At 40.7% G+C, this 22066-nt stretch overlaps 2 protein-coding genes across 2 annotated transcripts in view; one reads left to right on the top strand and one right to left on the bottom strand.

The window, feature by feature from the left end:
* The window catches only part of scfd2 (sec1 family domain containing 2), a 106702-nt gene extending 91365 nt beyond the window's left edge, over positions 1-15337 (top strand). The window contains exons 7-9 of the mRNA XM_085397374.1: positions 6431-6565; positions 11176-11295; positions 15029-15337. Of these exons, the coding sequence (XP_085253500.1) occupies positions 6431-6565; positions 11176-11295; positions 15029-15121 (348 nt within the window). The 3' untranslated portion in view covers positions 15122-15337. The remainder of the gene's footprint in view (positions 1-6430; positions 6566-11175; positions 11296-15028) is intronic.
* A 933-nt stretch (positions 15338-16270) lies between these two features.
* On the bottom strand, positions 16271-18567 carry rasl11b (RAS-like, family 11, member B). The gene is made up of 4 exons (XM_085398140.1): positions 18252-18567; positions 18103-18159; positions 17928-18004; positions 16271-17479 (listed from the first exon to the last, which is right to left on the bottom strand). The coding sequence occupies exons 1-4, from the start codon at positions 18364-18366 to the stop codon at positions 16982-16984; spliced, it is 747 nt and encodes a 248-aa protein (XP_085254266.1). The 5' UTR covers positions 18367-18567; the 3' UTR covers positions 16271-16981.
* Positions 18568-22066: the final 3499 nt, after the last annotated feature.

The following is a 22066-nucleotide window of genomic DNA, read 5'->3' on the forward strand; positions in this document are numbered from 1 at the left end:
GGTCTGCGCTTTGTGTTTATGTCCTTTTTGCGCTGATCATAAAGCTGTTAGTTTTATCTCTCTCCAAACAATATTGACCAAACCAGCAGCAAAAGAAGATCCAAACTACGCTTCACATAAACATCGTCATGAATTCCCTCTTACTTTTGCTGTTTTGCTTCGAACACGATAAAATCACACTTCATGCACAGCTCTCTCTCTCTCGCTTTCTCTGTATACTTCAAGAACAGTTTCCCGTTTATCCCCAAAATCTGTTTTCTGCATTATTCTCTTGCTTGTTACACACAAGTCTACCGTTGTTTACTGCGCTGTCGGCCGATGTTTTTTTTTCCTTTTACTTACTTCCGAAAAGAAAACCTCATTTCTGCCGCTCAATACTGAACAAATTTATAAACTTTTTAAAATTATACAAAATGCAAAACGCTTAGCCGTGTCTCTAATAAAACCACTGTAACTTCAGAGGTAATGTTCATATGTTGATTAATGGTTTTCTTTTGTTTTTGATGTACTGCAGAATATTTTTATAAAATCCCAGGCCAGGAAAACCACCTTCATGTTTTTATGTGTTTTATCTTCAGCTACTTTGACACAAAGGCCTCTGCTGTGACGCTCACACCTTTGATAAAGTCTGGAAATTGTCAGCTTCCTTTTTATAGATACAAAAATATGTAAATGTACTGATCTGAATTATAATATTTCTGACTGTCTGAGGCAAAATTTCCCAGATTCAAATAGAATCGAATCGAATTGAATCGAATCGTGGATCGAATCGATTCAGGACCTTGTGAATCGGAATCGAATCGATTCTAGAAATCAGTGACGATACCCAGCCTTATTTGTAGCACAAGCACAGATTTACCAGAGGACCTCTGACCTCTCCTGCTTTTGTTGCTTTCCTTTTTGCATCATGCAAGCATGCAGGCACATGGGACTTCACTGCGAGAGCCTCGTCACACTCGTCTTGGAGCTTATGTAACTCCAAAGGCCCTCTCAGTGCATCTGAAAGCTTTGTCCTTTTGGTATAGACAGTGACATTCTAGAGTGGCGGCTTCACTGCTGTTGTCCTTCATTCTCATTGGGCAGTTTGTCAGAGAATTATAGGCCAGGAGCTTTAAGGTCAGTCGATTGAAAGTAAAAGAAATATTCTTGGAACTTAAGCTTTTGCTGAAGTTTCATTTAACAATACTTCTGTGTCCTTGTCATTTAGTCTTTTTCTTGTCTACTTCTCCTCCTTCTACCCTCTGAGGTTTATTTCTTGAGTGATTCTCTCAAATCTTACATCAATAATTTAACCAATCACACAGCCATGATGTAGAAAACCTTGGAGATGAAGTTCGTCAGAATAGTGAGATAATATGGTTGAAATGCATTTGAATGTTGCAATCTTTTATCCATTGTACATGCTTTTTCAAACATTTTAGCCACAGTATAAAGTAAATGACATTTAATATAAAGTAGTTACTATAGTCATAGGAAAATGTAATTACTTTGTGAAATAACTTACTTTAGTTTCTTGACAAGAATGAGAGCTCTCTTTCTCTCTGGCTTGCATGCATTCACAGAAAATCAAACCACAGCTAGCTAACTTCAAAGACTGGGATCAGTGACGTGAAGTCTTGCCTGTTTGCAGTCTAAACATCTTCAACCAATTTACAATCTAGACATAACAACTACAAAAAATGTAATATGTCATTTTTACACAATGTTTCTTGTATTCACTCTTCAGTGCATAGAAATAGAGAAAATAATAAAAAGCTCCACCATAAGTAGAAAATAGACAGCTGTGCTTCTGCAGCTCTCTTCTCTTCTCTTCTGTCCTCCCAACTAGACAAGAATTACCTTATATAAATTGTCTGCATGGACTGGGCCATCTACATGTTACTGTAGGTGGCCTGTGCATTGAAGCTCCCAGTGCTCAAATTTTGTGCTGATGTGCAATTCAGATTCGTAGGTGTGCCCCAAGACTGGAGTCTAATTCTTTCTCAGACAACTTAAATATCTAGTAACTGTTCCAGTTCAGGCTTATGTTCTTGATTAACACAGAAGTTTGAATACATTTCATGACTCAGTCTCTCATTTCTGCATCTGAATAACACTGTAAAAATAATAATAATCATGCAGTGTCTGTGAAAATGTGCCAGTAGCCTCTTGACTGAGCAAGCATTTTGGATGCATGTGAGAAGCATTGTGTTAGGCCAGACCTGGCTGTTCTTGTTCCAGGACTATTATAAAATGATTTCATATGAAAGTAGGACAGTATGATATCTGCCAGCTACTGCTTGTTCTTGAGAAACGTCAGAAATCATCCAGCCTCTCTGAGGATGCACCCCTGCCTCCAGTGAAGCCGACACCTGACGTTTTCTTATTAGGCCGTAGCCTAATATGCAGAGGTCCTCACTCCAATGTTTAAGGCCACTGAAGAGGAGTCAAGTCGTTCTGTGTTATCTACTCCTGTTGTGTGCGTGTGGTACCTGTAAATCCAGTGTAATGATGTTATATAACCCACCCTTTACAAAAGAATATGTGGAAAGACATGATTGTGGCTTTGGCTTGACATGGGTCAGAATCTCTTGCTCTGACTCTGTGATGGGACTCATGGGAATCATATGTTTTTATCCTAGTGTGAGGGAATGAGTGTTGTGTGCCATCAGCTTCAGTAATCAAGTGTTTTGGGGTTCATCAAAGCGGTGAACAAGAGCAAATGAATTAAGTTGTGGCTTAAGTAGGGTTGTTTTGGGGTTGAGCTCTGTCGTTGCATGTTGTCATTTGTGTTGTGTTGTAACTACATTTGTGTGACTATAACACTAAACATAAAAATATTTCAAATTAAAATCAAATACCGCAGCTCCTTTGTTTGCTTCAGTTAGGCTTTCTTTGTTACAACCATAATTATTCTGACCAGCAGACAGCTACACTCACAGCCTTGAATGGTCACGTGTATTCTCGTTGTAGAGGCGCACAAAACTCGCGCATGTCATGGTGTGAGTAACTGAGCACTATTGAAATTCCGAGAAAAGAAAACAGTGGGCTATAAGTGATCAAGCTGTAACAGCGAGACGCTAAAAAAAACTGAATTCGAGTTCAACAAAGGGCTTGATTTTATTGCTTTTGTGGGAAACACTTGAAATTGGGTGGAAAATGTTCTTAGTAGCAAGCATCTGCATCATGATGAAAAGTTTTAAGACTTTCAGAGACTAGCAACAAGGTGGGAGAGTTGTATAACCAACCAAAAACCATAGTAACGAGAAAATGAATCATTTGCATCTACATTGAACAGATTGTGACACATGGGTGAGCATACACACCTATGACTAGATAGACTGTCCTCCCTCTTCCGTGGGTTTTTGAGCACAGGCTTTCGGAGGTATTTACTCAGGTTTTTATGTCTTATATAATATCTTTTCTCTTTCTATTATGACCAGTCATTGCATTGACATGGTAATAAGATATAATCTATTACCACCTACATGAGATGTGAAGCAGTCTAAAGCATAAGTGCATCCAAAATAAAAATGAAATTCAGAAAACGAAAATTAATGTCCAGCGAGGGCAGTGACTGAAAATGACTCTTATTGAACATTAAACATTAATTTCAATTGTTATTTAATATACAGTTATATTAATTTTTAGATGTTACATAGAAAAAAATAATAAAGGAGGGTATTATTTAAGGCTGCCCTACTTTGTGATAAGTAAAGTTGCTAACATACAGTTTCTGTTTCTTGATCAGCTCTTGCCTTCTAGTTCAGGAAGCTACTGTTTCCTGCCAGGAAACAGGTCAAGCAAACTCCTTGTTGCTTCAAAATGATTACTATTCAATTGTTTTCTAATTATTTTTAGTCAAGGCAGCACGGTGGCACGGTGGTTAGCACTGTTGCCGCACAGCAAGAAGGTCCTGAGTTCAATTCCACCATCAGGCCAGGGTTCTCCCCGTGTTTGCGTGGGTTCCCTCCGGGTACTCCGGCTTCCTCCCACCGTCCAAAGACATGCAGCTTGTGGGGATAGGTTAATTGGCTAATCCAAATTGCCACTAGGTGTGAATGTGGGAGTGAATGTGAGCGTGAATGGTTGTCTGTCCCTGTGTGTTGGCCCTGCGACAGACTGGCGACCTGTCCAGGGTGTACCCCGCCTCTCGCCCTATGACAGCTGGGATAGGCTCCAGCACCCCCGCGACCCTGAAAAGGATAAGCGGAAGCGAATGGATGGATGGATATTTTTAGTCAGTATATTGATATATTAATGGGAGGAGATGGCCTCATGGTTGTGTGTTGCCCAGTTTTGGGGAGAGCCACGTCTGAGAATGTTTTGCCATCAATTGGCGGTAAATTAAAAAGAAATTACAGCATATATTCTATAGCAGCATCAGTTTTCCTACTACCTACATCCTGCTATAGAGAGTGTATTCCTTTACATACTTAACATTTAGCATGACTCGCTAAAAGGTTTCATATTTTGACAGGAATGTTCAAAAAGAAAAGAGTCCACAGGCTGATGAATTAAACAACACCATTTTTAGGCATTTAAATGATATGCATAGTACAACTTTATCATATTTTTGGACTGGGTTGTTTCCAGGGACATGCCAGACTGTAGTTTTCCATGCTCCATTTGTGTTTTTCATTTTATCACCTGTTGTTTTGGAACATTAATTCGTTCATCTACCTCAAAGCCAATAAAACCCATGGGGAAACCTGATACTCACATTTGACGGGGGTGTGTATGTGCCCTCACATGTTTGTTTTTGCAAGGGAATATTTAAGCGCTGACATTATCATATGACTAATTCTAATATTGTTTTTAACATGTGGGTGTTGGTTTAATGGTATTGGTTTTAGGTTTTTCAAATTCAGATGATAATGGAGAGTGCGTGACTGCGGGTTGGATTTGTTGTTTATGCCTTGATGTTGCGTATGCACATGCACGATCATGCTTGAGCCAGAGGTGAATCATTATTGTGTTTACTCCAAGGTCTGTTTGTGCAGAGTGACCCAAGCTGCACAGTCATTTTGGTGGAGGTGTATGTTAGTTTATATCATTTGGACAGCAGGATTTCCCCAAGCCTAATCTGGATTCTCCTGCAGGTTGTTGAGGAGTGGGAGGCTCTGAGGTGTCTGTTAAGAATGATGCATATTGAGAGGATGTCTGTGGGCAGAAACACCTGGACGCATTAACATTTAGACAGTATTGTATGTGTAGGTGTGTGTTTTTAGTGCTTGTTTCTTTGCAAGATCTAAATCGGGGGTGGGCAAGTAGTTTTTTCAAGGGTCCACATGAGAAACTGGAACTGTTCTGCTCAATATTTTTTTTTTTCTCTAGGGAAATTAAATTATCTACCAATGATCTAAAGGATAATCCGCTCCTTGCCACCAAATATAACCTCATGTAAAAAAGAGACTTTCAGTTCTGGAACATGTTCACAATGTTTATTTAGACACTTATGCTATTCACAGTACTCAAATAAGGCTTTGCCAAGTCTTATCTGGGTCTTTATTGTTCTCTGAGAGAGCAAGCTTTGGTCCCTTGGAGAAAAAAAAATCCGCCTTGAATTCTTGATCCGCTAGCTTTGAGGGCTATAAATGGTTCATTTTGTCCTGGGTCACTGGGCAGAAAAAGTCCTCTGTTAGAGTTTTTTTTTTTTTTTTTCCCCTCCATGGATCACTGTAAATAAAGACATTTATGAAGCTTTAGTTGAGGTTGTGCAATTCAGCTCCTCCAAGGACACACACTTTATTGAAACACCTTCTTTTTTCTGTGAAGTGGGACAAAACATAAGCTGCGGTTATTATAAAAGCAAGGCTGCTGAAACTTTGGAAAAGTGGGCCAGGTGTCTACTTTGAAGAAGCAAGTTACATCACACACTAAGCTGTCTAAGGCGAAAGGGGGGATTGATGTGTTCACCAAAGTTCACAGTAAACCATCCACAACCATTTGCTGCTAATAATAATTCAGACTGGACATAGAATAGTTAAACTAGTCAGCATGAACTTAAATATCCCTGTCTGAATAATCTTAGTTTCTGGGAATCATGTTAATGGAATATCACATTCTTCATTTGATTCATCCCTTTATCACCCACATGGTTGGCCAGAGTGCTTTTTTTTAGCCACATATAACCATGTGGGGTTCTTTACTGCGCTGTTTTAAAAGCTCTTCCTGAATTGACTCATAAGTCAGCAGCCTGTGCAGAGCTTGAACAGGGCTGTTTATAACTTCACTGTCTAACACCCAGAGCCATTCACATAATCACGCAGGGGCTAAAAGCCCAGAACAATATGGACTCCACAAAGACACCAACAGTTCCTCAACCCCCAATTTAAACACCTGTAGCAATCTGTATATTTGCATAGAGGCTGTTATAAAGAAAAACCTCCACTGTCATTGGAGATGTTAAGCATGCTTATTTGTGTGGTTTGATATTTATGCTTTACAGGCGACCTATCGACCTTTCCTGCGGCAGATTCTAGAGGAAGTCTTTCACCCTGATCGATGTGAATGTCCTGACATCGAGCACATGTCTGGAGGTCTTACAGACCTGTTGAAGACCGGCTTCAGCATGTTCATGAAGGTTAGACATTCCTCACAAACACTTATATGCAACAGAGTCAGCTCTGTCGCAGAAGAAATTACCTGATTTGAGTTATTTATACTTAAATTGGATAAACTGTTAAGAAAATGTATGAATGGACGAATACATAAAAGATTAAATATGGAAACTATACAACTGGGTTACATTAGTACACATGGCTCTGGTAACATGCACTCTCTGAAGGCATCATTTATACTGAAATGTGCATGCGGAACCTGCATTCCAGACATTTGGTATACTGTGAAACAGAAAATCCCAATGTAGATCCCAAACTGTCAAGCCACTGAAAGCCGATGTCAACCCTTTACCATTCACTTTCACACGAAAGCAACTGATTTCTTTGGTTGCTAAATGACTGCAGTTATAAAAAAGAAAAGTCAGTCTTCACAGTGATAAACATGTCGTACCATATTCCTGTGCCAGTTTTTACCAACATGTTGCTAGCATCATGTTCCAAATAAACTATCAGTTTTTCAGCTTCCGCTTTTTATTACGATGTGTTTGTACTTTGTTTATAGTCAAATATAGTTTTAAACAAATTTTCATTTAAATCTTATATTGCATCGCAATTTTTTGGATATGGCAGATTTCAGAAATCCCACACAAAGCTGAATGAAATGACTATACTTTTTGGACAAAAATCAACCCTTCAGAGGATAAACCGCCAAACTAATACTTTTTATACACATTTTCAAAAGTGTTTGTGCTGTACCTCAAGTCTGTTATACATATCAACCAGTGATATAACTAGAAAGGGTTTGCTGACTATTTTTCTTGATTCCCAAGAATGAGACATCTTTATTGTATAACTGGTAAAAATGAGTCACTTTTGGGAGCTCATTTGAAGAAAATCAGAGATTACTGATGAAAAAGCATGAAGCCTTATAGTCTGTGGAGATGAATATCTTCATGATATTCCAGTGCCTGTCACCTATGGGTGATTTTTGATCTCTGGGATCTATATGTGTATTAGCCTCATCTCCACAATGTTTCCAGCCTAATGGCATTACATTTGTCGACAGTGTTGGGGTACTTAATTAGTTTCTTTAATTCCTTACTGCTTTTCTATTACTCTTTAACTCTACAAGATGTACTGTTATGTAATAACTACTTAACAATATAAATGTTATGCTACAGTGCAACACACTGGCATAAACCAACCCAAAGAACGCTTCAGTGATTTTGTTGTAGAAAGTTGTACTGGTAGAAATTGATGCTACAATATTACAAGCCTGGCTTGTAGTTAGTATCTTGCCCAAGGATACTTGACATGCAGACTGGAGGAGTCAGGGATCAAACCAGCAACCTTCCGATCAGTAGGTGACCATAATATGTATTATACGATTTTTTTTAAAAATATCTGTGATATTTCTAGGATATCTAGGATAGCAATGAATTTGCAACTTTTGCAGAAAGATTTGCAGAAAAAACACATATGAGAACTGAAACTGTTGTCTGCCGCCGTACCCCAACGTTTTTGCCTGGATCTGGTCATAAAGCCTTCAAATTGGATATCCAGCTCACAGTAGAAGCTATGCCAGGTCACTACTTCAAAGAATCACATTTATTTTAAGGCAGAAAATAATCCTCAGATGACAGCAGCACAGTATGATATTGAGGCTCTTAAAGAGCAAGACCTTAATGGGAACCGAAACAGAAAAGAAAGAAGTAATGCAGTTGGATTTGCAAAGTTTAATTGTTAAAAGTCGTTGATAATTGGCTTATTCTTTCATTATTCTTTCATTATTTTAGCACTAGTCTGAGTTTTTTTTTTTCTAACACTATGCATAATGTACATTTCCTGCAGAGTGGATCACTCTCCACAGTCTGATTGTCTCACATCTGGGCCCGCTTAAACTGATGATTACCCAGAAGGGAAGGAATTAGACAAGTTGTGTAACTGTGGCCCGGTTTCACTCAAATTAAGAAACTTGGCTCAAGAACCACCAAGTCAGACAACCTAAACCTATAAAACTGACCTTGTAGTCTATAGGAGCCCAGTGCACACCCTTTATGCCATAAAACACCTCCTATAAAACTTCTATTTTCAGCCAAAGAGTTTACTGTGAACACAGTTTACATTATTAAAACACAGTGGACCCTGCTGTCTGGACCGTGACCTGCTGAAAGCCTGTGCAGTGTTGTTTCAAACTGTCATCTTAAACTGTCTGTAACCAAATTATTTGTGTGTCTGGTGTACCATATTTAGTCTTTGTTTAAACAGAATCCCAGTTGTACAAGCGATCTTGTAATGTTAATGCAACCATAGTTCTTGCCTATGACTGACACCAGAGAATCACAGAGTGATTTATCTTGCACAATTTACAAATGCAAATAGTGCATGGAGGAGAGGAGAAAGTCTGGAGTGGTCAAAACAACAACACTTGTATTTTATAGAACAACGTTGTTGCTTGACTGGCGCGTTTCAGCTTGTAGCCTCATCATGGTCGTCATCTGATAACCCTGATGACCTTATCGTGTTGGTCAAGCCATAAAGTTGTTCTGTGTGCTACAAGTGTAGTGAAGACTTTACTTCTTCACTTTGTGTAGATTGAAATCTGCTGTTTGTGAGCACCCTGCAGCTACATTTTATCAGAAATCTGAACGGTTTTTGTGATAAAGATAAGGACATCTTTATTGATCTCTGCATGGGAACTATTTTTTTTTTTCCTTTATTAGAAGCATTTAAATAAACTCATCAGAACAGAAAATCCAAAACAGTAAACGTTTGATTTTCTGCAGTTAAGTTCGGGGCTCGTTTGTGAAGGGTTTCCATTATTTCTGCACATCAGATTGCTTCTTTACTTGAATTCTCTGACAAGCAGAATAGATAAACTAACTGATCCTATTTTGTTTTGGTTTACCTATTAATGGTTACCAGATGTCAAAGGGGAAATCTTAGCCCAGAGGGTCCATCTACACTAATTAAGCATAGTGTTGATTAGTTAGTTAGCAGGACAAGTCAAGCTAAGGCATCAGTCACAAAGGCTTGGAGACCACTCAGCAACCACTTATTAACATCTGGTTGCTAGACAAAAATGTGCATTAACCAGGTGGTTGATGGAGTTTGCCCGCTGCAGCTGAATGAAACTGGGTGCAAACAGGATGCTTCACCAAAAACCTCTTTGTGATTTCTCTGTTTGCTAGCAGACTGCTGCAGTCACATGTAGTTTGGATGGATGATACCATCTTGATGCCAACATATTACTAACCAAGCAGTAGTGAAACTTGAGAAATGTAAACCTAAAATGGGTTTACATTAGTGCTGTCAGCGTTAATCTCGTCAAAATGATATTAGCGCCACGTTAGCAAGCTAACCATGGTAACGCGTTAACACCGTGCAGCCCCACACTCCTGGGCACACATGCGCTAACTCATTAACGGAGATCTGGTGCGTTAATGCAGTTATGGCGCTAACGTCATTTTAACGAGATTAACGCTGAAAGCACTAGTTTATATCCATAATCCCAAAAAAGTTTTATTTTTGCTTAATAATTTTATATATATTTATAGATTTTTTTTCTAATTATTCAGTTGATATTTGCCATGATCCTGTGTTTTGTGCTCATCTTTGTGTTTTTATGGACTGCTTTAAATTGAACTAAACTCAACTTCATTTATTTTTTTATTAAAGAAATTAATAGCTGGTGTCTAGCAAAAGACAGAGGCAGATAATGTTGAGAATTTTTTTTTTTTTGAGAATTCACATTAAACAGTTTGGTGAGTGGCATTGTAGAAGAAGTCCACAGATGATGTCTAAAAGTATGTTTTCTTTTCCTCAGACACACTCTGCAGCACATTTCAGCTCACAGCCCCTCCCTCACCATGTGAGGTTCAGATCCAGGGAACACACTAGTGGGGATTTACTTACACATGGGGATGCCATGTCTGCATTGTTTAGAAGTCCCACCAGATCTGCCTAGATGTACAACATACAGCTTGAGCTGAGCAAGTTCCCAAAATTTCCCATGAACACATGTTGAATCATCCCTGACATGCTTTATCCCAGCCTGCTGCTGCTTCACGTGGATAGCCACTCTCTCCTTAGGTCCACCCCCTGCAGCTCTGATTGCTTGGTTAGCATTCACAGGCTCGTCCTGACCGCTGCCCGCTGACCAATAGTACAAAGCCATTGCTCACCACCATAAGCACCAGACATTACCTGGTGTTAAAACAGCATTTTAAATGACAGTTAATAATGTGCTAGCACAATTTTTTTATATCAGTCTGTGAGATGCGCCCTGACACAGGTGATGTGGGATATTTAGGTGTCTGTGTGTTGTGTAAGTGTGTGTGTAGAGCTTACATGTCCACGTGTTAGCCATCATGACACCAGTGTGAGGAGACGTCTCACTCCGAGTGTTGTTAGCAGGTGCACTGTGATCAGTGGCACCACAATATCACAGGAATCCAGCTGAGAGGTGACTCAGCAATAATACATAAGAGATGGCAGAGGTGTTATATAGAAAAGAGATGATATAAAGTGTTCAGTGGACAAAAATATATGTTTATTAAAGGAAGGAAAGAAGCAGCATAAACAACTCCAGTGGCCTAAAAATACCTGTCAAAATGTCTCGTCTTAACTCCAGGTGAGCCGTCCACATCCTGGCGACAACCCTCTGCTCCTCCTCTTCATGGTTGGTGGAGTCACACCATCAGAACTTCGTCTCATCAAAGAGACTGTTGCCACACACAGACCGGGGACCCAGGTGAGTCTGTGGCCTGTCGCTGTCAGGTGACGTTGCTCTTTCCCAGTTCTGCTTCCAGTCCAGTTCAATAATTGGGGAAATGTTTTGTTCAAACTACAAATGGCTTCACTGGTAAAATTAAATGAAACACATCATGTTTTAAAGCAGAATTGAGATCCATGCTAGCAAGCTTTACCTGCATGCTTTAACCTCAAGAATGAGCACTGAAATAACTTTTACCGTCATATCACTTAAAGTGATGCCATACAAAGTGATTAAACTTACAACTAAAAATATAGTTTCATTTAATTCAGAAACCTAATGCCTGAGCTCCATATTTTGCTTTATGTTGAACTGTTTATAGTAATATACACTGAATGGACACTTTATTAGTGGACGGGTTTGAGATGTTTTAACTTGAAAAGCTAACAAAATATATCAGAATATGGATACACTGTGGCTATAAAGGGATAGACATGGTCAGCAAGAAGATAGTCTGCGGGATTTAAATAATTCTCAGTTGGCACTAAGGGGCACAGAGTATACCAAGAAAACATCCCCTACACCACTACACCATTGGATCCATGCTTTCATGTTGTTTATTCAAAATTCTGACTGTACAATCCTAGTTTCATGTTTTTAACTGACAGAAGTGCCACCTGGCGTGTTCTTCCGCTGCTGTGGCGTATCTGCTTCAGCATTCGACATGTCATACGTTTAGAGATCCTCTTCTGCACTCTGGCTATTTTCCTCTGACTTTAGGCATCAACCAGCCTTTTTTATGAAGAGAACTTTTGTTCACTGGATATTTTCTTCCTGCCAGATAATTCTCTGTAAACCCTAGAGATGGTTGTATGGGAAAATCGCAGCAGATAAGCAGTTTCTGAAATACTCAGGCCAGCCTGTCTGGCACCAGCAACCATATAATCACCTTTCTTCCCCATTGTGATGCTTAGTTTGAACTTCAGTAGGTTATCTTGGCCATCTCTATTTGCTTAAATGCTTTGAGTTGCTGCCATGCAATTGACTGTTTAGATATTTGTGTTAACATAGAGTTGAACAGGTGGGCCTGTTAAAGGAGCTAGTGAGTATATATTATATTATATTATATTATATTATAGCTATCCAAGCTTTGTTACCCTCTCCTGTGACAAAAGCCACTGGTGATATAAAAGATTATTAGAAATTTAACATTAACAGTATCAAGCAATCCTTAAGTTCCATACTCAGTAGTATCTGCTGAATTTCAAGCAAAGACTGACTGCATGAGCAAACCTAAGTACTGACCTACATAAACAGGTGGCTCTGATCAGGCATAAAGGTGAGCATGTCATCTGATCTTTACACCTTTTAATACACTAATTGCATACACAAGATGTTGAGTCTGTCTGCCTGTCTGTGTGTTTGGGTGGTTTGAGTGCTTATTGCATATGCAATCAACACTAACACACAAAACATGCAGATGATGCATTTCCTCTGGATGAGAGGAGTGCAAGAAATACGCGAGGGACATGAGGCTCGTCTTAATAAAAGGCTTCGAGAAAGAGGCCAGAGGCAATGAAAGGCTTGGCAAAGATCAAAGCCCCCCCATCTGTAATCAGAAGAACTGAATAAAGACCAGCTTATATAATAACCTGCAGGGCCACACGCACTCTAACCCTTACACAGAGATGTGCTCACACTTTATGTGATGTGTTTGGACCAGACATTCATGAGTATTTACACTGAAAACAAACAGCGACGTTTTGCTTTTGCACTTGGATGTAATTCTTCTGAAATACAGTCACTCTGCCACCACAAACAGCCACTGCTGTTCTAGGCAGTTAAGGGCGCAGAGTTAAGTCAACGCTGCTGCAAAGAAACAGGGCTTCTCTGTTATACAACATCAGAAGAGGTCTGCAGAACTATAGGAGTGCATACTTCAGCTAAAGCCGTTCAGCTGTGTACTTCTGTCATTTTAAAGTTACGTTTTTGAAAGCTGCATCTGAATCCAGAGCTGCGTAAGAGAAAACAACCACTGATCCAACATCCATTACACTACCAAACAAGAATTTGGACAGGCGCAAGGTAAAAATTATCAAAAAGCAGATATGGGTTAATGCAGTAAGCAAAAAGACAGACCTTAAAATGCCTTATATTGCACACTACTGGCAATCGCTTCATGGGGTTGTCACCCGTAATGGATTTCATTTAACAATGAGCCTTATCAGAACTTAGGTCATACACAATAAGCTCTCCCAATTTGGCAATCTATGTAAGCTGCAAAATGTCCCACCTCTCCCTCTGACGGTTTAGTGCCCTACATCACTACCTCCTGTTTAAACCTGTCCAGCCAGAGCATTATCATTCCCAGTGCGTAACATATCAACGATTTGTCGTGCCCCTAGGCGTCTCATAGTAACGCTAAATGTACCCTTCTACGTCCTTATGAAACGCTTGCGGCTTTCTATTACAGCCCTGAACCTAACCTTAACACATTTATAGATTCATGCAAACCCGCTCTCATGCCCCTTAACGTGTTGGGATGAGAACCTGTTGCTCCACCATCCTAGCATCCACCTGTATCCTCCCAGATGGGGGTTGCTTCATCAATTCCTAACTTCTATGTGTGTCTGAGCATAGACGCCACACTCTAACTGTATTCAGCTGTTCTGCTGTCAGTCATAGAAAACTCAGTTAAAGCAGTTATCATGAGAAACGCCCAAGAAAAGAAGACCAGGAGGCCAAGTTTATTTCTTATCATCTTTAAAGATCGACAATGACACCCAAGATTACGTATCAATGACGCATCAATGCTTTCCAGCATGTGAGTGGTATTTGCACCTTATCAGCCTCTGGGAGGAGATTGTGTTTCATGGTCCAACTGCTGTAAAACAGCTTCTCCACAACAACAACAGTCATCTTAGTCATCGCACACACACCTCATATCAACTGCATTTTTAACAGATATGCTGCAAAGTATTAAAGATCACAAAACACACAGGCTCACAAAGCAGTGTGATACTGTGTTGATGTTGAATTTTACTGAGCATATTTTACAATCTTATTGAGCTTCTTATTAACTGAAAAATGTGACGGGCAGCCAGCCATCCAAATTCACCCACAAGTAAAGCCTCACACGTGCTGCACAGCAACTGGATGCACTTGACATAATTCCTGCATTTTCTATTTCCATCTTTCGCATCCAAACCTGTGCCAAAGTTTACGTGAAAATAAATAAATAACGTTTCTGGATCGACGCTGTAACTCTATCCTGTGCTCATTCAGCTGTTGCCTAACTTTCAGTGCTTCTATTCTTTACATACAAAAACCTGCAAAATGATTTTATAAAGCTTTTTGTCAGTAACGTACTTATAAAGTAAAAGTTATGGCAGGATTGTATTCGTTCCCTATGTCTGAATGAACTTACTGAATTATTCCAGTCATATTTATTCTCCAAACTAAATGTATGGATAACTGCTGTCTTTGATTTAACATCACCCTTACAAAGACTTTAAAATGAAAAGATCAACTTTGGTTTGCGAGTCACCAACCAAAACATCATTTGTTTGACAGCTCAAAAAAAACCCCAAAAAAAGCCAAAACCTTCTGAGTACTACTACTTAACAAAATAACCCACCTACAACAGAAACTGATTCACGCAGCTCTTGGATTTCCACCTTGCGAATTTCTCAACATGTGCTTCATTTATAAGTGTCGGCTTGCACATGTTGACATCCTTTAACTCTGACGAGTGTGTTGTTCCCCACTCCAGGTGCTCGTTCTCTCCACCAGGTTACTAAGACCGACAGACATCCCCGAGCTGCTCTTCGGCACCCAGAGACTGGTACCTGATATCGGTGTGTAAAAACGGAAACGCAGGTGTTAACACGCGGATGAACACATGCACCTCGAACATCTAAACACTGAGGTGTGAAGAGGGCATGAGAAATTAAAATGGCGTGTCAACAGACGACATGCAAATGAAGCAACATTCCTGTTCTGTAAAAAGCCACCTCTCTAAGCGTGAGGCGTAAAATTCCATCAAATGTTAATATAAAGCAATAAAGTCACTTTTCAGACACCCATGTGTGATGTCTTTTATTTGCATATATACACAGGACACAAGAGGTCAAGTTAGCTGTTTAAAGCAGGTCTCTGTGTGTGAACCCATTAGAAGTGTTAACAATGGACAGCATGCTGTTGTGGCCGGAAGAATACACACTCTCTGTTAACATCATCCCCTCGCAAACATCATATGGTGACAAATAAGACCAGGATAATTAACAAAGCCTTTCACACTGCCTGCCAAGGCCGATAAATTGCTCACACTTAGACCTCACCTCCACCTTCCATCCCTCCCACTTTGTTCTCTCCAACATGAATCATCACAGCTAAAGCTCAGAAATTCACCCACAACTGGGGCCGTTCTCGAATCTCCCTCATTTTGTCAAACACAGGTGTAATTCAGCAAATCCTCGTCTGGCAGGCTTGAACAGAATTCCCTGATTAGGTTCTGAATTGCCAGTAAACTGATGCAATTGGATGTTTTAATGGCAAACTGTTTTAATATAATTTTCACCTCATCTTTGGGACCGGTGCAGTTGTTCGAGGTCTCTAATGAAAACAAGGTCAGCTCTGAAAGAGGGGGAAAAAAACCCCATAAGGATTTGGCTGCAGTCGCATCAGCAGCTTCATTCTTTAGTCAAAATACTTTTTGGGAGGTCAAGGACTGCACAGAGCTTTTAATTTTAAACAGCTCACAAGATCTGTGAAGCGGCTGTACAGTCATGCTTCCATTGTGTCCATGCTTTTCATCACTAGTCTGATATCTAAGCCTTTTTAAGAATTGCTGTATTCATGGGTCAGACTACCTTGTTCTGTGTGCGTCATCTGCTCCCAGTATGAATGCAGTTTAGTGTTACAGTCCCAAGGACATCAGTGACTCAGAAGTTCTATAATCTATTGTTTGTAAACTTTATTCCACACATGCAAAATGAATAATGCTCCAGAGACATTTTATTGGAAGTTCTTAATATTTTTATTATGAAAAAGAACTTGTAACAAATAAATAACAATAGGCCCTTTGGACTCTTTTTAATAAAGTGCATCAGTGATAATCACCAACACATGCTACATAGTGGCTGCTACCCCACAAGGATACTTCAACCCCCACCCTTCCCTCACTCATCAATCATGCACAATGATGCTTTTGTAAGTTGCAAAAAATAAACTGCAGATATTCAAATATGAGAGTGAACACACCGAGAGCTGCACTGAGACCCAGCTTAAGTGGCTGGTATAATAATGCCGGCGTTTAGCCTTGATGAAGTGGCAGTCTGAATAAAGAACAGCCACAACAGGCACAGTACAGCTAAAAATAAGCAGTCCTTCAGAGCTGTTGTTGCCAGGAGGGCTTTATGTACAATTTTTATATTCAGTTTTTAGTTCTCTCAGCTTCAATCGGCTGTTTCTGTCCTCAAAGGGAAATTTTCTCCCCCTGAACTGCTTCACTGCTGCTCTTTGCGTCATCTGACAGGACAGACTCCATCTCACCAAGACGCCATTTATCTCTGCAAAGATTCATCTGCCTCCTGCTATACTGTTCATATCACACCAGCTGAACTGGAGCAGGACTTCACTGGAGAAGCGTGAATCTTCCGTCCTCTTTTCCAACGTTTAGTACTTTCTGTGGCCACTCTCAACCACTTTCAGCTTGTAGCGCTCCTCACACTGAGGTGACAGTCCGGACTTTGGCAGACAGCGCCTGCTTGAAGCGCCTCTTCAGATCCTGCATATTGGGAGACTTTGGTCTGGGGATGAGGAGAGAGCGCCTCTTCTCTGTGACACCACTAGCGGAGGTGGGTGGGGAGCTAGAGGCAGGGGGTGGCTGCTTGGCTAGCTGGCAGCACAGCCTGTGGAAAGCCCCGTGTACCTGGTTGTAATCCTCACTGGCAGATACTTCATAGAAGGAGCAGCCCAGGTTTCCAGCCAGAATGGGACCTTGCTGGGAGTCGACTCGCCTCAGGTGCAACAGGTCTGCCTTATTGGCCAGCAGGATTACTGGGGGCATACTGGCACCGCTGCTGCGAACAACCAGCTGGTGCAACTGATCGATCAAATCAAAGCTGCTGCGGTCAGTCACAGAGTACACCAGCACCACAGCATCCGCCCACTGAATGGAGCAGGTCACATGGTCAGGTAGACTGATGCCATTATCTGTCATCTGGGGGAAAAAAAAAGACAATGATTAAAACACAACTTCCTCTGAAAAACATTTCCAGCATTCTTGTTCTGATGCACAAAATCAATCAAATTTCAGGAAAGATTAAATGTTCCTCATGTTATGAAACTGAGCTTTTGTAATGTCTGGAATGCCAGCTGAGGCAGACAAAAGCTATAGGATTACTCCTCCAGAAGAGAGAGGTGTGGGTGATTGAGAAGTCTGGATGTGGATCAGGGTATCATTTACTCTGGCCCCAGACATCCATTAGCTTAAATGGAAGATTAGACAGGCAAAACAAAGGGCTCTACTTCAGGAGGAAAACAGACATGCTCGGTTTTGGAGCAGTGCCTGAAGACGCTTAGATATTTTTTAACCAGACGGTTATTTTGTCCACTCTGTTACCCTCCAGTCAGCCCAGACAGATTATAATATGTCCCTTTCTGCTCACCTCGGCACCAGGAGTGTCCTGTACTTGGATGGTCACTTGCTCTCCATCCACCTGGACTTCTCTGGAGTAGAGATTACCTGCACATAGGAGGAACAAAACCTTTAGTACCCCACAAAATAACAATTAGCTCAATTTTAGCGTTTTCCATTCATAAAAATACAGATATTCAACTTACCAGCATTTCTCTCGTAGTCTCCGATGAAGCGTTTTGTTAGGAATCTCACCACGAGTGCTGAGGAGAAGCGAGAAAACAACATTAAACATATACGCCAGGGTATACGTTACCTACAATGCTTGCGTATTTTTTTTCCAGTTTCCTCTTACCTGTCTTCCCCACACCGCTGCCTCCTATAACGGCTATTTTAATGGCCCGGTTGGGGGCCGAGTATTCAGAAGCTGGATACTCCGCTATGGTTGTCATGTTCTGGATGAGGCGCATTGTTTTTGCCCGTCAGCTCAGTCAAAAACGAAAAAACAATCCAAAGCAGAGACGAAACTATTTTCGAGTCCAAGTATAAAGCGAGCTTTTAAATAAAGTGAGTTTAGTAAATTCCGTTTTCCTCGCAAAGTGGTTCGGTGGTCAATTATTTTCTTCTTGTAAAAACCCGGAGGGAAAAGTCAAAATAGTCTTTAGAAGGAGAAGCTGCGAGTAAATGCTGGCGCAGAGGAGACCACGGAGTTTTTATAGCGCTCCAGAAGCGGCCACATCTGATTGGGTGTCGGTGATCCCCCCCTCCTCCTCTCCTCTCCTCGTGCGTCCCCGCCTACACGTGGATGTTCAAGCTATCCTCAAGCAGGAAAGCTTTTGCAACAGGTGAGACCTCTGTCTGGGTGTTCTGATAAAATACCCTTTGTTTGTGAACGGGGAAAGGTTGTCTGTCCTCTGCAGGTATGTCACTATGAATTACACAGATTTGGGAAAGAAAACGACATAAACAAAGCTTTAGCTGTGTGGTGAAATGTCTCCCCTAAATAAACAACAAATACCCCCGCATGTATAAGAGCCATCGTTACCAGAAATCCTTGAAATTCAACCCACTACTTTTATTTATGTCTTAAATACGATTTTTATATCATATTTTATTTCCTATCCGGTTGTTCAGTGATGACGCGACGAATCCTACTTCCGGGTCTAAAGTAGTCTGCGTTTAATATGGCTTTTATGTTGTTAACATGTTTAATGCTATGTATTTTCTTCTATTTGATCTCAAAAAGCTCCTAAAACAGTCAGTGATCCCTGTTGACCTCCCTCGGCTTTTATTACCGCTAATCATTTATTTAAGCTCAGTTTTTAAAACCTTAGGATGTAACTACAGCCCAGCCCATGCAGCAGTATATGAATGACTAACTTTGTATTGTAGATGAATTATCTCAGTTGTTCTCCTGGCTGAAGTTTGGTCCTTTTACAGCATCCTGCCATGCGATTACATTTGTTTCTGACCACCGAGAAAACTCACGTTAACTTTTATCGAGTGGAAAAAAAGTTAGCTTGTTTATATTATGCTAACATAGCTATGTCGCTAGCGGTCACGTAGCACATCATTATATACCAGCTAGCCAAACTTCAGTAACCCTACAAACGTCACTGCTGTTTAGTTTTCTGTCTTCATTTATGCTGGAAGTGATAACAGAGCTGTACGTTTTAATTTGTTTCCAAAACCCCGCAGTCAGGACATGCTATATTGTATTTAGATAGAAGCTAGCGAGCTAACTCCCTGCTAACTTCTAACTCCGTTAAATGTCATAAATTCCGTTTTCATGGATGCCTGGATGTTAAACTCAATTGTTACACCTGGTAGAGCAGAACGCTGATCATTTTATTAAAGATGAAAGACTTTAGACAGTTTTTCAACTCTCAGTAATGCCACAGTGATCGTTTGATATATGGACCTGCAGCGGAGTTTAGACCCAGACACGGCTAGTGACGTCAGACTGAACAACCGGATTCTGTTGAATGCACACGTTGCTGTTCAACCTCCCAGCCTGTGTTGTGTTGCGTTGCAGCTGGTGACCTGTTAAGACATGCCCCTAAACTTGTCCACACAGGGGGTTAATGGCTGTTGATGTTGCATCAATACACCCCCTCCCACACATCATACACATTCACGCATACCTTACAGAAACTCATGCAAGCGTATGCGCTTCATCTCTGTCATTTTAGTGCCAGCTGTGCCACTAAAGGTACACATTTGTGCACAAGTTACATGACAAGTTCAATTTGAAGCTGCTCTCCATTGTGATTTAATCCATTTTAGCTTTTTTTTGTCCCATTTTTCTTTTGCCTCCTGTCATACACCCCTCCCTTCCTCCTTCTCCCATCTTTCATTTATGCTCATGTGCTCTGAGGTATTTTGGCACCCAGTTCTCCTGCGCCGTGATTACGGTCTGGTATGTATTTTTGATAAGAGTGCTGATGACAGGCAGCTGCACTGAAATATGAAATTAGTGCCCATGATTCACAAGCAGGCATCGTTGCAAGGTGTACACACACACACACAGCTGTTCATTTTAACCACATCACAGCCGATGTGGTGAACTCCACTCTGGCTGTGATGCTAGTGCCTGTTTTCTTGCTAATAGTGCATAAATACTGTATTTACATTTGATGGCGTGTATGCAGGATTTTCTGGAGTTCACCCCCACGGCTCAGTGCAGGGCTTTAGTTAAACATAAAGCCCAAGGTTTGACCTTTTTAAGTGAATGTTTTGAGTGAGGTGCAATTTCATAATTTTAGCCCACACACCAGCACATTTGTAGCGCAGAACAATTAAAAGCATCACTGGTGCTCTCTCCTCGACATCAGGGGAGAAGGCTAATGATGACAGATAATAAAACGAGGATGCTTGTGGGGGTGTTTTTATTTGTTAGCCTAATGGATAGCCAGGGTTCACTCTTTTGACACAATCAAAAATGGTGAGTGACTCACATCGGTAGGCAAAGCAGGTTGTTAACACGACTTTAAACTGTTTTGTGAATGATACATTGCACCATAACTCAGTCTGTATGAAAAGCATTTATCCCGACACGAAAGCACAGTGACTGCAGTAAAGTGCACTCTCTGTGTTGTTGTTCCTTTCTGCTTCTTAGAGGCAAATTAATGCCTTTAAGTGAAAGATATTTATAACTACAGCAAAGCAGTGGAGGGCCTGTTATAGGGATCAGGGTGTCACTCACATAGAGGTGACAATAGATGGTTATAAAGGGTAGAATGGGGCTAATCCTTTAGTTGTGGTGTGGGCAATTGTCAGAGAGGATTTGGGGTATTTATTGCAAACGGAGGAATGTGGAGTTAATTGGGAGGGGAGGGCAGTCAAAATCTGGAGGGGAGGAGGGTGGTGTTCGCAGAAGGATGTCCTTGTTGACACAGAAGCGTGGACTGATTTCCCAAGGTGGCCTCGCCTTTTGCAGTAAAGCTGACAAGAGGCAGCCTTCACTTTGCCCGGGGCACGAGCCCACAAAAGAGGGTCATTTGGGATGTTAGAGAAACACAGGCCAGGTTAAGATGCTTTCCAGAGCCAAATCTTATAAGACAGTCATTTTGTAATGTCAGTGAATTGAAACACAGGGTTTAAAACTGGGATTCTTCAAATTTTATTAAATGAATGACAGTTTAGGGAGCCAGCTTATACCTGAAGGCTAGACAGGGGGGGGGAATGCATTTCGTAAAAACAATAATGAATGTCTGTTTAGAGGATGGTGGTTTATTCTGTCAGCTATCAATTGTGTGTCAAGTTATAGTCTTTGAAACAGTGAGGTTGATGGCACATTTCTTGACACTAGCTGTATCGATCTGTATCGTGAAGGTTTAGTCTTCTCTATGACGGTTAGAAGACTGTAAACTAAAGGGAAAATTTTCCTTTTAATCTTGTTCTGTGTTATGATGTCATGTCATAACCCGAACTGTGGATGTACAAAACATATAATTAGAACAAAAAGTCTTTTGCGTGTTTAGGTGCCCCATAAAAATGGGTCAAAGTTGGGCTGTCTGCTATAACAGGCTATTCATTAATAACTAAAAACATAAGAAAATGCAGAAGGACAGTAACTCCAAGACTAGAAAAAGACAACCACCCAAAAAAACCACACTTTGCACGCTAAAAACCGTTAAAAACATCATCAAAACTGAGTGAACTCTGACC

This window comes from Rhamphochromis longiceps, linkage group LG23, assembly GCF_057381845.1.
Source record: "Rhamphochromis longiceps isolate RC_006_pf linkage group LG23, R_longiceps_female_GT1.1, whole genome shotgun sequence".
Classification (NCBI taxonomy): domain Eukaryota; kingdom Metazoa; phylum Chordata; class Actinopteri; order Cichliformes; family Cichlidae; genus Rhamphochromis; species Rhamphochromis longiceps.

Coding starts and splice junctions, on each gene's coding strand:
- rasl11b (XM_085398140.1), bottom strand. CDS start 18,366: ATGCGCCTCATCCAGAACATGACAACCATAGCGGAGTATCCAGCTTCT. Junction 18,005..18,102: donor AGACTACGAGAGAAATGCTG/GTAAGTTGAATA, acceptor TCCTATGTGCAG/GTAATCTCTACTCCAGAGAA. Junction 17,480..17,927: donor AGGACACTCCTGGTGCCGAG/GTGAGCAGAAAG, acceptor TTTTTCCCCCAG/ATGACAGATAATGGCATCAG.